Source organism: Perognathus longimembris, chromosome 1 (assembly GCF_023159225.1).
Source record: "Perognathus longimembris pacificus isolate PPM17 chromosome 1, ASM2315922v1, whole genome shotgun sequence".
NCBI lineage: Eukaryota > Metazoa > Chordata > Mammalia > Rodentia > Heteromyidae > Perognathus > Perognathus longimembris.
In genome coordinates this window covers 100,911,915-100,927,337 of record NC_063161.1, presented here as the reverse complement: position 1 = coordinate 100,927,337, position 15,423 = coordinate 100,911,915, and the positions used below count along the sequence as shown (strand labels likewise).

At 33.3% G+C, this 15,423-nt stretch overlaps 1 protein-coding gene across 11 annotated transcripts in view; it reads left to right on the top strand.

Moving 5' to 3' along the window:
* The window catches only part of Rfx3 (regulatory factor X3), a 242,910-nt gene that overhangs the window by 146,191 nt on the left and 81,296 nt on the right, over positions 1 to 15,423 (top strand). For all 11 annotated transcript variants that reach the window (XR_007211313.1, XM_048344023.1, XM_048346027.1 and 8 more), the window contains one exon: positions 250 to 508. Coding sequence is in view for 10 of the 11 variants with exons in the window: in XM_048344023.1 (XP_048199980.1) it covers positions 250 to 508 (259 nt within the window). In the remaining variant the exon portion in view is untranslated. The remainder of the gene's footprint in view (positions 1 to 249; positions 509 to 15,423) is intronic.

Below are 15,423 nucleotides of genomic sequence, written 5' to 3'. Positions count from 1 at the left end.
TTTTCAGGACTGATTTCTTTGTACCTGACAACTACCCTGGAGTACAGGAACAAGTTGGGTACTTTTACTGTGGATTGTAAATCCAACCTTTTACAAGAATAAGGTTTCATTTAAAGAAGTATAACTGGACATATTCCAAAGGCTTTGCTAAATGATTGTCTTGTAAATATGTAAACATTTTCACATTAGAAGGAGGATGCAATAAATAAGTTAGTAACTTTTCTTCTTCTTTTCTTTCTTCTTCTAAAGCCGAACAACAACATATCCTTATACAGAAACACAGATGTACAGCCAAAACACTGGAGGGAATTACTTTGATACTCAAGGGAGTTCTGCACAGGTGACAACCGTGGTCTCCTCCCACAGTATGGTGGGCACTGGTGGGATTCAGATGGGCGTCACAGGGGGACAACTCATCAGCAGCTCTGGAGGAACCTATTTGATTGGCAATTCAATGGAGAATTCAGGTCATTCAGTGACACATACAACTCGAGCCTCCCCCGCGACAGTAAGTGCTGGAGTTTTTTGTTTTTGTAAATCAAATTTAGTCTTTTGTAGTTTCCATAGGTACCTTTTTTCTCTATTAAGGAAAAAGAATTAGACTGGAGTGGAACAGCAGTGCTCTTAGGTCATTTTAGTCTTACAGTAGAGATTATGATGATGATGATTTTATTAGTAATTATTATTATTATTACTGATTTTAGTATTATAGTAGTATGTACAATATAGCATATACAGATGTAGCCTTATACAGAATGTTATTGATACGTATGCCCTCCAGTTAAGTAAATTGTGAAATTTTTATTGCAAATGCTATGTTAGAAAAAAGTGATTTTATTTCATTCTATTATTAATTTTAATAGGTTTCTTCAGTGATATTCATCAAAACACTTACTTTTACATCATACTTAACTTACAAAATGCAATCAGTAAAATGGAGAAGATAATAATTTGCACATATTTTACCAGTAGTATATAACTTGTGTGCTGCTACTTCTGCTATTATTTACTTATTATGTATTTTAAACAGATTCACTTTAAAAATAGCATGTCTGATATATATTGAAATGTTTATCTCTGTGCTGTATGTAAAGCCATGTTGCCTGCTACCAGAAAGACACATTGGAATTTAAGTGACTCAGATGAAAGAAATTGTGTGGGCTCCATTTGTAGCTATGAGCAAGTAATACTTAAGAGATAACCCCTTCATACTTGAGCTTCCAAATTTTTAAAGTTTGCTATTTATTTTGACATGACATTTAATATTTATTTTGACACAATTATTTTTATGTAGTGAAATCATAAAAATAATCATTAAAAAGCCACACAGAATTCAGTAACATCACACGGTAACCTGAACCAGGGAATTGAATCAAGTAAATGCACTCCTTTTTCACCTTCTCCCTCCTGAACCAGGGAATTGAATCAAGTAAATGCACTCCTTTTTCACCTTCTCCCTATAAACTTTGTTGTTTAAATGAAATAAGGCAGAAGTGAATTTAAAAGAAAATGGGACTGCATTTGAGAGAAAATAATAGAGGTTTCTATTTCTTGTTTAATGGATTTTCTTCAAGATGTAATAGGTATTTGGTAAGTACTAGCTAGCAGATATTTTGTGTGACTTGTGAATATATTCATTAGTATTTTCACCATTTAGCACATTTTCCTTATAACCAGTATCTAAAGCCCTTCATTTTTAATTGATTCATTGATGCTAACATGGGAAACAATGTTCAGAGTAGAAAATTCTTTAAAATATTTTTTTTCTTTCTTTGCTGGACACTAGCGGCTCATACCTAGAATCCTAACTTCTTAGGAGATCTGAGTGTCACAGTTTGAAGCAAACCTGGGTAGGAAATAGGAAAGTCTGTGAGACTCTTACCTTCAAGTAACCACCAAAAGCCCAGAAGTAGAGCCTGTGGCTCAAGTGGAAGGGTACTAGCCATGACAAAAACTAAGAGACAGTGCCCAGGACCTGAGTTCAAGCCATTTTTAAGTTTTTAATTAGTCTTTTTGGAGCATTTCTTTTATCTATCCGTTGCTATTAATAGTATTATATACAATATTTCTAAACATTACACTAGTTTTTTTTATATAGATTAAAAATTAAAGGTAATTCCCACTAAAACCATGGTACCTTTGGATCTCAGTTCCCTTATCAAAATAATGGGTTAGACTAAATGATGTATGGTGTTCTCTGAGCTTTTAAATCACTTACAAAAGAATTACAAAGAATAAACAGACAGAAAAGTAACTTTATCTTTACAGTAGGAAAGAGGTTAAAAATAATTAGTGCCAGCACCTTTAGGAAAGTTCCCCCAAAACATTCTTTTCAAGGGAAAGTAAAGTACCTGCTACTTATCAAAGCCCTAGAGAAACTGCCCTAGAGAAAAAGCTTGGAGTGTGTCTTTTCCCACTTCCTTAGGCCCGTATTTCATATTGACATAGCATACATCATCTTTCCAACCATGCCCTTTCCTACTTTTTTCTAGTCCTTTGTACTTGCCTTCACATTTTTTAGCTACCCAAATATCCACAGCAACTGGCTTTATGTGTACTAGGCTTATTGTTTCTATTACTAAATTAACTAAACTGTGTCTACTGGGTCATATGAATATACTTGTAAACATTGTCAAGTTAAATATTATAGGGTTTTGTTGTAAGGGTTACCTGTTGGTGTTGTATACTGAGTTTGAAATGTAGCATGATTGGTAAATTAAAAATGTAAAGAACCAAATTATAGCAACTGGAAATAGTTGAAAACTGTGAATACCAATTGTATGTACTAATTTACATTTAGAATCTTCATATTTAAGAATTTTTATTAACTGCAAGGCCTGAAGTTATTTTAGCTGGGGTTGTTTTATTATATGCAAGAATATTTTTTTATGGGGAGTGAGGGTTTGGAGGCATGATTCAAATGGTTAAATGCCTGCCTCCCAAACATGAGGCCAATCCTTGGTCCTGTCAAAAATATTTTAAGAAAAATAGTATTTGCTTTTTAAAAATTAACTTATTTTAGAAAGAATGAATTCTTTTTAAGCAAAAGAAATATAAACGTTGAAAAGACAGATCACTTTTGTATCACTCGGTACCCTCATCTAAGCCCTATGGTAGTATGCACACACACATACACGTACACAATACATATATATGCTAATATTTAATATATTGCCTTACATTTAGTTTTTTGCCTCCCAGTTCAGAGTATATATTTCTCAATCATCCTTTCCCATTTATGTCTTCTTTTTTCTGCTTTATTGTCAAAGTGAAGTACAGAAGGGTTACAGTTTCATATGTAAGGCAGTGAGTACATTTCTTATTCAACTTGTTACCTCCTCCCTCATTTTTTCCCTACCTCTCCCCTCTCCATTTTTCTCCCCCCCTCATCCCCCACCATGAGTTGTACATTTGGTTTACACCAAATGGTTTTGTAAGTATTGCTTTTGGAATGGTTTGTCTTTTTATCCCTTGTCTCTCGATTTTGGTATTCCATTTCCCTTCCCTAGTTCCAATACATGTATATGCAATATCCAGGGTACTAAGATCAGATACAGTGATAGCAGGGGTAAAACCACAGGAAGGGAATATGAGAGAAAAAGAAAAAAGAAAAAGGAAAAAGGGGTACTTTTAGCATGTTGAAAATAATTACAACAATGATATACCGCTTGTTTCCATAACTTGGAGTTCATTTTGCTTAGCATCATCTCATGTGTTCGTATGGGCCTACTATTGGGATATTGTGATCTTCTGCTAGGACTATCCTAAACATGTACTAATTATTTCCTATGAGGGAAACCATAGCATCCATGTTACTTTGGGTCTGTCTCACTTCACTTAGTATGATTTTTTTTTTCAAGTCCTTCCATTTCCTTACGAATGGGGCAGTGCCATTCTTTCTGATAGAAGCATAGAATTCCATTGTGTATATGTACCACATTTTCCTGATCCACTCATCTACTGAGGGGCATCTGGGTTGGTTCCATATTTTAGCAATGACAAATTGTGCTGCGATGAACATAGTTATGCTGGTGGCTTTAGTGTGGTCTTGCTTGTAATCTTTTGGGTAGATGCCCAAAAGTGGGGCTGCTGGGTCAAGCAAGGCTGAAATCAGGAAAGCAAATCCTTTTTCAATAGACTCAAAAACACAAAATACTTAGAAATAACCCTAACACAAGAATTGAAAGAACTCTATGATGAGAAATTTACAAACCTAAAAAAGGAAATTAAGGCAGAACTAAGGAAATCGCAAAAACCTTCCATGCTCCTGGATTGGGAGGATTAACATTGTGAAAATGGCAATGTTGCCAAAGGCTATCAATATCCCAACACCATTCTTTAACTAATAGAGGAGGCATTCTAGAAGTTCATATGGAACTATAAAAGACCCTGAATAGCAAAAACAATCCTAAGTAGAAAGAACAGTGCTGGTGGAATTTCAATACCAAACTTCAAGCTGTATTACAAAGCTATAGTAATGAAAACAGCTTGGTATTGTCACAAGAATAGGTCTAAGGACCAATGGAACAGAAGTGGAGACCCAGAAACCAACCTGCAGGAGTATGGCTACTTATTCTTTGATAAAGGAGCTAAAAAAAATTGGATGGAAGAAAGAAAGCCTCTTCAACAAATGGTGCTGGCAAAACTGGTTCAACACCTGTAACAAACTAAAACTAGATCCTTATATATCACCCTGCTCCAAAATCAATTCCAAATCGATCAGAGACCTAAAAGTAAAATCAGATACCCTGAAAACACTACAAGAAGGGCTCTTTGGCAAAGGATGAAACTTCCTTAATAAAGGCCCCAAAACACAACAAATCAAAGGTTGGACAAATGGGATTCCATCAAACTGCAGAGCCCACATAATGAGAGACAATCTTTACTGGCCATACAATGGACAAGGGCCTCATATCTAAAATATATGTAGAACTCAAAAAATTAAATTCCTCCAAAACAAATCCTCAAAGAACTAATGGCCCCCAACAAATGGGCTAAAGAACCTAAAAGAGATTTCTCTGAGTTGGAAATGAGAATGGTGAAGAGACACAATGAAGAAGGATTCCACATCACTGGACATAAAAGAAATGCAAATCAAAACAACACTGAGGTTCCACCTCACCTGAGTGAGAAAGTCCATTATCAGGAAAACTAACAATAACAAATGCCAGAGGGGATGTGGCCAAAAGGGAACCCTACTTCATTGTTGGTGGGAATGCAAATTTGTTCAACCACTCTGGAAAGCAGTGTGGAGTTTCCTCAAAAGGCTTACATTTATTATTATGCTATATATTTGATATGGCTGCTCTCTCAATTGTGCAGATTTTTCTTTTTCTTGATTCTCAGTGAAATTTTAGTTTTTTTTGTTTACAGTTTCATGTTGCTGTAGTCAAGTTAACAAAACTTAAATATGAAGCTATTTAAGATTCTACCGTTGTCACCTGTCTGACAGATTGTTACATATATTTTTAAGGTAGCAAGGTAACTACAGGGAAATTTCTGGATTTCATTTGTATTTTAATTACTATTGAAACATTCAAAAGGATTTCTGTGAATACTATCTTTTAAAATTATTTATCATATCTTACACTATTTCTTCCCAAACATTGAGCCAACTTATACTGTATAAGTTTAGTTTCTTTAGCTAGTATTACTGTTCAACCTATGACCTAAAGCATAGCTGAATGAACTATCATGAGTAGTTTATATTGTGGCCAAAATCCCTTACTGGAAAAAATACAGTCAACTCTGTAGATTAACAAGTTTTGGACCCATGGATTCAGTTAACCTCAGCTAGAAAGTATTTGTGAAAAAAAGATTATACTAAACATGTGCATACTTTTCTTACCATTATTTCCTAAATGATACAAAGAGTACAAAAACTTACCCTATTTGCATAGCATTTACAATGTATTGGACAACCTAGAAAGTTTACAGAAGTATGTTCATAGGATATAAACAACTACCAGGTCATCTTGCATAAGGACTTGCCTATCTCTGGTTGCTGGTATTCCGTGGGATCCCTGGAACGAGTTCACCAGGGATAGCAAGAAATAAGTGTAGGCAATTGAGCTATGCATTAAAAAGTTGAAAGTAAGTAGAATTTATAGTTAATTAATTCAGTTGATATGAAGCTAGTTAAGTTTGGTACTTTGGGAATAGTATCTGAATACCTTTCTTGGTAAGAAAAGTGTTCTACTTTGGTCCTCAGAATACTTTCATTAGCTTCCTTTTAGATTTTACCTATATTTTATACAGAAATACTTTCAGAAATTTTAGTAATAATTTCCTGATGCTGAAAAAAGTTTACTTTATATATAAGTAGTTTCTCAAGTATGCTAATGAAGAAAGTTGTTTATTTGAAATTAAAGCCACAACAAAAGCCAAAACCAAACACTGGCCTTTGAAATTTTTATCAGCCTAATATTAAATATGTAATTTATAATCATCACTGTTGTGACAAAAGTATCTCTGAATTACTAATGGGATTTTTGTTTGAAGATATGATTTGTTTAACATTTAAATTTATATATTTCATTTGTGGTTTTGTATCCAAATTGTTTATGATAAAGTTATGTAGAAATGTCAGCATTTTTCAAAACATTGTAATTAATTATGATTAATTTATTATCCTATCAATTAACAATATTTTAAGATCTGCCTATAATATTTCTCCTTTTACTTTTTATATTCTGTATTTAGTCAATAAGAGCAACGGCTTTATAATATAAATATTTACATATATGTTCATTTATATATCTACTTTCATTCAGATAAATATACACATATATAAAGATTCAATCCATTTCATCATACTCATAATATTCAATAAAATTTTTAAGAAAAATTACATAATGTTACGGTCTATCATTCTGGATGTGTTTCGCTAAGTTGTAATTTGAGTTAATGTTTCATATTTTATTAAATAGTTATTAAGTTCTACCATTACTACTTCACTCGCATGTAGTGTGGTAAACAATTTGGCTAGTCAGACCTCTGAACTCATTATGCATCTTCCTTCTATCACTGTAATGTTTCCCTCTGTGTACTTATTTAAAACTCAAACGTACCTCACCTGATCATTTTCTTGTAATCATATCGTTTATAGAATTTTGAACCTGAACATAATTTGCACTTAGGCAAAATTTATGAATGTAGTTAGTGATATTTTATGCTCACCATAGTGTATATGGCTGCATAATATGCAATAATTAGTAATATTATATAAGAAACTTTAATCTTCCATTAAATAGTATTTGTTTTCTTATAAACAGACTGGTTTCAATGGATATTTTTCTTCTTGATGGCTAAATAAGATCATATTAACCATTTTGGGGACTTTATGAAAGCTAATTTTTAACATCATCATGTATATACACTTAGTAATTATACATGATAAAGGACATTTTCTAAAATTAGACACCACTAAGGAATACAAGTTAAAAAATTTTGAAAATAATGTCATTTATCTTTCTGTTGGTTCATTTAAAATATATAATTTATTAAACTGAGAATAAAATTTTAACATACGTCTGCTGATAGCTAAGTAAAATTTAGCTAATTTTATATAATTTATAAAAAGATAAGAATGTATGTAAAAATTATAGGTGCTTTTGACCTTTCAATGTTTACTAATTTGGAATGAAGAAATCCTTTTTTTCCCCTATAAAGCTATATCTGTTTAGCCAACTAGAAAACCATTTTTGATGAGTTACTTCTTTGCTGATGTGGTACCATGACCATTTGTTTTATTTTCAAGTTTCTTTTATTTACATCAATCAGTAAAACATTGTACATTCAAAAGATGCAAGAAAATGTATGATAAGTTCTATGTTACATTTTTGCTAATTTTTCTTAGAAGCACCAGTTAAGTACCATTCTATTAAAATGTCTATGTATATTAAAAGTGATTACAATCAAAGAAGTTGAATTGTCACTTTATGAACAATAAAAGTATTTACATGAGGTTGAATTATTGTTTATGGCATGTTTATAGGGATAGAAAAACAGTGTATGAACTGGAGGCCTGGCTCAAATGATAGATCACCAACCATGAGCAAGAAATGTTAGTGCGAGCAAGAGCCACTAATAAGATCAAATTGTGCTACTGGAAAGAAAGAAAAAAGAAAGAAATGTAATCATTTAGATGAATATTTTTAATTGTCAGAGTTAAAGGTAATATGTTTTTAAATGTAATTTTAAATACCTTAAAATTTAAAGTATTCATAAATTATAAATTTAATCATAGCTCTTATTACATAAAATAATTTACTTTTCCAGCAAGCTTCAGGGATTAAGAAAAATGTACTACTTTCTCCATGCAACTTCAGCAGAAATTGTATGACCTTAGCATTTTCTATTTTTTCCTTTGTGCCTTTTTCCCTAGGCTAACCTGAGCCTTCAAAACTCAGACAGAAACTCCTCAGACAGTACACCACAAATCATCTGCTTTCTGCACTAAATCATAAATTGACAGAAGGTTCTGGGACCTCATTTTCAAAGCACTTAATAAAATAGGACTTTGAGTGACTTGTAGTCTCCATCACTTCGTCTGTATTTTGTACAACTGTCAGTCAGTTTCCCATCATTCTAGCCTAGAAGTTGATAAGATCTAGAGGCAGTAATTTTACAGTTAAGGCTGTAACACATTCCACTCAGAAATGTTGATACGGTAGAAGTTCAGACAGACAGAATGGCAGGCCTTCAGTCTTTCCTGAGTTCACACATTCTATTCCCTGAATTTGAAAAACAAGTACAATAATGAGTTTATTTTTCCAGTATTTCATATTGAAACAGCATTTCAGAGCACCATTATAACACACTAGTAATGGATACATTTTATTCCATGCAAAATCTACATTAGCAATGTTTAATGATATTTATAAATTCTACTTGTAAATGTGAACATAGCTGTGTCCAGCCCTATTTCTTCTATAGCTTTTGTGTGATCTTTCTTATATTTACAAATAAAACTTAAAATTAATATATGAGTTTGAAATAGTAAATAGATTTTAAGGGAAAATAATCACTGTTTTAATGTTAAATTCAATAATACAGAGAAGATATAAAGTATACTGATGGCAAAGTAAAGTACACTCTTTCTTGTAACATACTGGTCAATATTAGATCTGTGAAATAGTAATTGTCTCTTATTTTGAATTAACTAGTTTACTAGCAGAAAATTTAATATAATGTCTATTACCAATTATCAGGTCTATAGTGAGAATTTCCAGAATGCCCAGGCAGACAAGGTCATCCTCCAAAGGATATAGTGTAATTACCACTGATAAAAAAAAATCATTACATAGGGTTTATCAAGTAAAGTAACATATATGTACTTTAATATGACAAGATCTCCTAAACACACGAAGTAAAAAATAAGGAATTACAAGTAGCAAAATTATTGAGATATATGAATATATTATCTGAGATGATAATTTGTTATTCTAAACATCTCAACCTTGCTATTAGATCATATGAAGTCTGTCTAGGTGAGATCTTTCTCTTCTATGTCAGTATTGTTCTGAGGTGTGAAGTTTGAAATTAAATCTTGACCCAAAATTTCAGATAGTCCTATATTCAACATTGTAAAATAGCATTAAATTAGTTAAAATCTTTAGAGCTCTTCTTATTCAGTATTTTGGAATGATTGAATGTTTTTTATTCATGTATTTGGAGTTTTAATTATTTTCTTATTCCACAGCATTACAACTATAACATTTAAACAGAATTCCTATGTATGTGTATGTGTGTGTGTGCGTGCACACATATGGTGTGCATTGAATATCAGACCCACACACATATGCTTTACCACTGAGCTACACTCAACCTTTGGATAATAATCATTAGTCACTCATTCTCTGGAACTTTTAGTGAATAATCACTATTGACAAGACACCATGCTTCCATAAATATGAAGATTTAGGATACAGGCTAATGGAGCTGGCTTCAGCAGCTTGTATGGTATCCTCCCAGGCACAAATACAAATCCATATTGAGCCTCCAGATTTCTTTTTAAGTGGTTAGCTTCACATCTCTCTCATCAAATTATTTTTCAAATCACAAATATTGATGTGTTCAAACTGGAATAATTTCAGATTTACCAAAATGATGCTTAACTTCTGATAGTTTTGCAAATATGAATTCAGAGTTGCCTAAATGTTTGGTTCAGTTTGTATAACAGGACAGTTAGAGAAAAGTACAGAACAGAATAATACCTTGACTTCAGAATCATCTGCCTGCTTATAGTTCTGAAGTACCAATCGCAGGTTAGCTCTGGCAAAGAAAAAGAAATTACCTTAGTACAGTGGTTTTCAAATTAAGTGTGCACCCTTTGGAGAAATGATTAAAATTTTCAGCACACTTCACTGCAAAGGCTTTTTTTTGACGTGACAGAAATGTTTTATTTATGTCTTTATAGTTTCCAATGTCTTTGTATTCTCTTTTTCAACATATAATCAGAAAAGTGGTATTGAGAACTCCATTCCACATATTTCAGTGTCACTCCACTGCTCTCCACTGTCACTCCAGTGTCGAGACAGAATATTTCCCATTAACTTAACGTGAATCATTGCTATACTTCAATCTTTCTAGCAATATCTGGAAAAAAATTCTCTAAAGGCAAAGAGATTGTATGGACACCAAACTCTCTTCTTCTATAGACATTGCCTTCTTGGTATTCCCTAATCTGTGTAGTAATCCTGTGAGATGATATAACTAGCCTTGTAGTATGGAAGGTCAGCCTCAAGTGAGCTAGTTGTATGATGGTCTGAAACTCTTTCCAAGATAGAGTTTGTGTTCTTTCCATCATGTCACAACATCTTCTTTGGTGAAGAATGTATGTCATTAGGTCAAAATCTACAGGTTATCGTTTTTGATAACATCTCAGGTCCACTGTTCTCCACTGTCACTCCAGTGTTGAGACTTAGTCACTGTAGGCAAGAGCCTCAGAATTTACCTTTCTAGAAAGTGTTCAGAAATTCTACCAATTCTTCTCAAAGGCTATGGCTGAGAAAAACTGTTTTAGTGACTGTATTACATAAATACAAATTAACAATATTCTGAATGCTCAGAAGAAACCAGAAAACTGTAGAAGACAGAGACCTTGAAAATACAAGCTTGATCTTAAACCCTGTAGGTGCTAACACAGCATTTTCTGGAAGGGAACCTTAGGCTTCTGTTGTTTATGTTACCAGTTCTATTGTTACAAAGTGCTAACTCCAACCCCATAGGGACTTACCGGGGTGAGGAAGTAGACACTCTGCAGAATAATCAAAGGAAGCCCCAAAAGACAAGGGATCTTGATTCCAACCACAATTCCAATTTATGTTTCAATTTACAACAAATGTTCTTAGAACACATCTCCTTTACACAAGATGTGTGTGAGTATGTGTGTGAGAAAAAGAGACGGGGGGGAGGGGGCCCGCGGGATGGGGGGGAGAGAGAGAGAGAGAGAGAGAGAGAGAGAGAGAGAGAGAGAGAGAGAGAGAGAGAGAGAGAGAGAGAGAGAGAGAGAGAGAGAGAACTGGCAGCTATCCCTAAGCTTTTGTGCTCACGGCTAGTAGTAGTCTACCATTTTGAGCCATATCTCTACTTCTGGCTTTTTGGTGACTAATTGGAGATAAGAATATCACATATTGCCTGCCCAGGCTCGTTTCCTACCACTGTCCTCAGATCTGAGCCTATTGAGCAGGAAGGATTACAGGTGTGAGCCACCAGTGCCCTCCTGTATAGGATTTTTTTTTTTAAATACAAATGTTCTTTTCTGGGTAGAAAACTTTCAGAATAGCTTCACATGATAAAAAAATTGGTAGAACTTCGGGTTAATGGCATAATAATTTACTTTTTTCTCTACATGTCATAAAATCATCAGTGAATATAAAGAAAACATTTCATGTAGTTGTACCTTTTTAAGAGTGAAAACTACTTGGAGCTAAAGGCAAAAATATGTAAACATCATGATTTCATTCTTTGCTACTTTCTGATCCAAGATATGAAAAACAGAGCTGGCTAGTTAAGACTCCAAAAAGAACTCACCTGATCTCAGATGCAAACGAAGTGTGAAGTCTGCATACTAGGGAAGTGACCCAAAAAGAAATTTCTGGTCATTACTATATCCTCTCTGTTGAGTTTCTCTACAAAAATTTCCCATTCCTTCATAAGGGGAGGAATTTGATATCTTCTCTGTTAAAGCCCTTACTGATAAGAGTAGCCTTTAACTAAAAAGGAAATGCAGGCTATATATTAGGATAACTGGCTTTATGTTTAAAATTTAGCTAAACAATCAAAACTTTTATTGCCTTAAACTGGATTACGTTTAAATGATTTTCTGGTAATGCATATTAATCTTACTTTCAAATCATTTTTAATAGAAAGCAAATCTTATCAGTAGATAACTTAGTAAATATTAACTGTATACCATTCCTCAGAAGATAGTTTTATTAAAACAGTTCAGGAAACTTCCACTTTATTTATATCTTATTATATACTTTTTATTTGTGTATAAGGAGAGTGATGTTGGCATTGGTATGATTCATCTTGGATTGCAATCATATCATTAATACCTCTGTAATCTCTAGGAAATCCTCAGTTCCAAAGAGACTCAGTGTTCTAGATAATATTCCTTGCCTTTTATAAGGTTGTTGTGAAAAGATTATGTAAAAAAGGCTATTTAAATCATAAAGTGGTATAGTATTCTTTTCACTCTGCTTAACAGTTCTAGAATGTAAGTAATTTCTAGTGTGAGAATAATTTTAATTATAGTAGCAGTTATATATACCTGTCTTGACCTTTAATCTTTAAAAAAGACAATGAAAAGCCACTTAGGTGTCAGCATAATGTTTTGACCTATAAAAACCATAAATAGCATGATAAAATTGTTCTTTTTCCCTTTTTTATTAGCAGGTAGGGTTAAGGATAGGTTAATATGTACATTAAGAAAGAAACCTATTTATCCATTTGTATGATATTCTGTTATCATAGATATACATATACATTCATATGTACATATTATACATAAACATAACATGTTTATGGAATTATGGACATAAATATATGTTATATTACACATTAATTAACATATGTACCACAAAGTCTCTTTTTTATGCCATGCATGTCATAAAATTCATTTAGTACCACTTTACATTTCATTGCATGTCAGGCAAAGTTTGTGTTTTGAGCATTATCATCTGCTCTTAAATTAACTTGTTCTGCAGTCTGTCCAAATTACTTATATTAGAAATATTATATCTTATATTAGAAATCTTACTTATATTCGAAATTAAATTTTGTCAAAAACATGAAAGTCTAGCGTGTAGTCACACGAAACCTCATTGTACTGCATTATTCTCCTTCCTGGCCTTTCTTATACTAATGAGCATTTGCCTCTAATATTTTCAAATCTAAGGTCATTCTAGCCTACTACTCAGAAGAACAGCTCTGCATAGTAGCAAATAGGCTAAACAGAGGCCATCAAAACTTTCTCTTTGGTTAGAAGGCAATGGGAAGTTTGAAGTTACAATGGAGAATTACAATAGGGAAACTTTCCTTTGTATTTTTCTTTTTGAAAATATATACTATCTCTCAGAAAAATGCAGTACCAATCTCTTTGCTGAGTATGTAAAAATAGAATACAAATGTAGTTTGTCTTAAGCCGCTAGATCTCATTTGATCCTTCTTTTCACTCTCTTTGTCTTTTCCTAAGGGCATAGATAGGTAGGACTTTTCTCTAAGGTCCATTGTGCAATAATTCATCTTGCTTGGTAGGGCATAACATTAGCCTCAGGGTGGTCCATTTGGAGACTACTTGGGCTTTTATTCCAACCAGACAGCATTAGTATTTCATTGATAAGTGGGAGTTTTCACCCTAGATATTGTGCTACATGTTTATTACATTTTGTATAAATCATCATGTTCTCATCCCCTTCATTATCTTTATAAATGTTGTATCTTTGTAGGAATAAAACTGGGTTTAATTTTTCCTGCTGAATCTTAGGTAATTCCTGGAAAATTGTGGAAAATTCTCTTTACTGTGGTAGTTTGCCACAAAATATGTACATTTAATGCACTAAAACTTGTGTATTTGTCCTTGAATCTACCCCCAAAAGAACTAAGAGCTTCTTGCCATTTGATCATATATTTTATCCTGCTTGTGACCATGCTACATTCTATACCAAAGCAAATTGTTTTTGCTTCTGTTACTCTAACCCTAATAAAAGATTATTTCCCTATATAAGGAAAACCCACTTATACCATTCCAAATTTGTTTACATACCTAGTTTACTTCATTCCCCAATTGCTACTGGACACCCAATAGTAAGCATTTTCTCACATGCTGTTTTCCCGTTTCTCGTTCTTCACCCAAATTAAGTTGTTCACAGCAACAGTAATGAGAGGTTTCATCCACTCTGATGAAGTCTAAGGGTCTCTGAATCATCTTGTAAGCTATTCCCTTGGCTGGTTGCTCTAAACAGATTCCATTTTTCTAATTATGCTATTTACCACCTTGTTTATGAGACACTGAAGAGGGTTCTTGTAGTCTTCCTGATAGCCTATGGCCATATGTGGTGCTAATACCTGGGATATGAATGTAGATAATTCTCCATGTTACCTGACTCTGCAAACTTCTAAAGGCATTCTTGCTAGAGGTGGCATTCAGGTCTTTGAGACAATCTATAATTCCAAAGTCTAAGAAACTTTGCATTTATCCTTATGACTTATCGGACCAAAAGACCTGCCACGCCATGCTTTAACAGTTCAGCTAGCTGCCTGTCTTAACACCTAGCAAAATTCTGCTCTCTATTCTCTGAAAATGTTCCAGGCTTCTAGCAAAACTGGATCCAAATTTCCATTTGAGGCTGGTAATCTCAATGGAGTAGATTTCTCCCTAAAGCTTCCATTTTGACAAAGAATTTGTAGGATTGTAAACCATCTCAACTACTTTCCCACTGGTCTTAATTTTTTTTTTAATAATCTTTCAAGAAAGAACCCATCTTTTCAAATGAATCATGTGCTCCTATTGGCTTGATGGATATTTGTTTCTTACCTGCTATTTCACATGGAGTTTTCACCCTCTCTAATAATCTGGTGCTTTGTAAGCCTGTTTTATTAGACTATCTCACCTCAAATGGGACACCTTACTATGTAATCTCAGAGGAGTTGCCAAAGCTCCTTAACTAATTATGAGAATGGTCCAGAACCATTCCTAATCCCAAACATCATGTATTCTAGCATCTATAATCATGAGGAAGTTGTGATCATTATTGGTGACTCAGTCAGGATGATTATTTAATTGGTATAACTGACCAATTGTTGTATCTTAGTTCAGAAAAATTATTGTGTTTTTTTTTTAAAACAAAGATACCCTGGTCTAAATCTTTATAAAAGACAAAACTGAAAAATGCTAACCATGCCCACCATTTAATT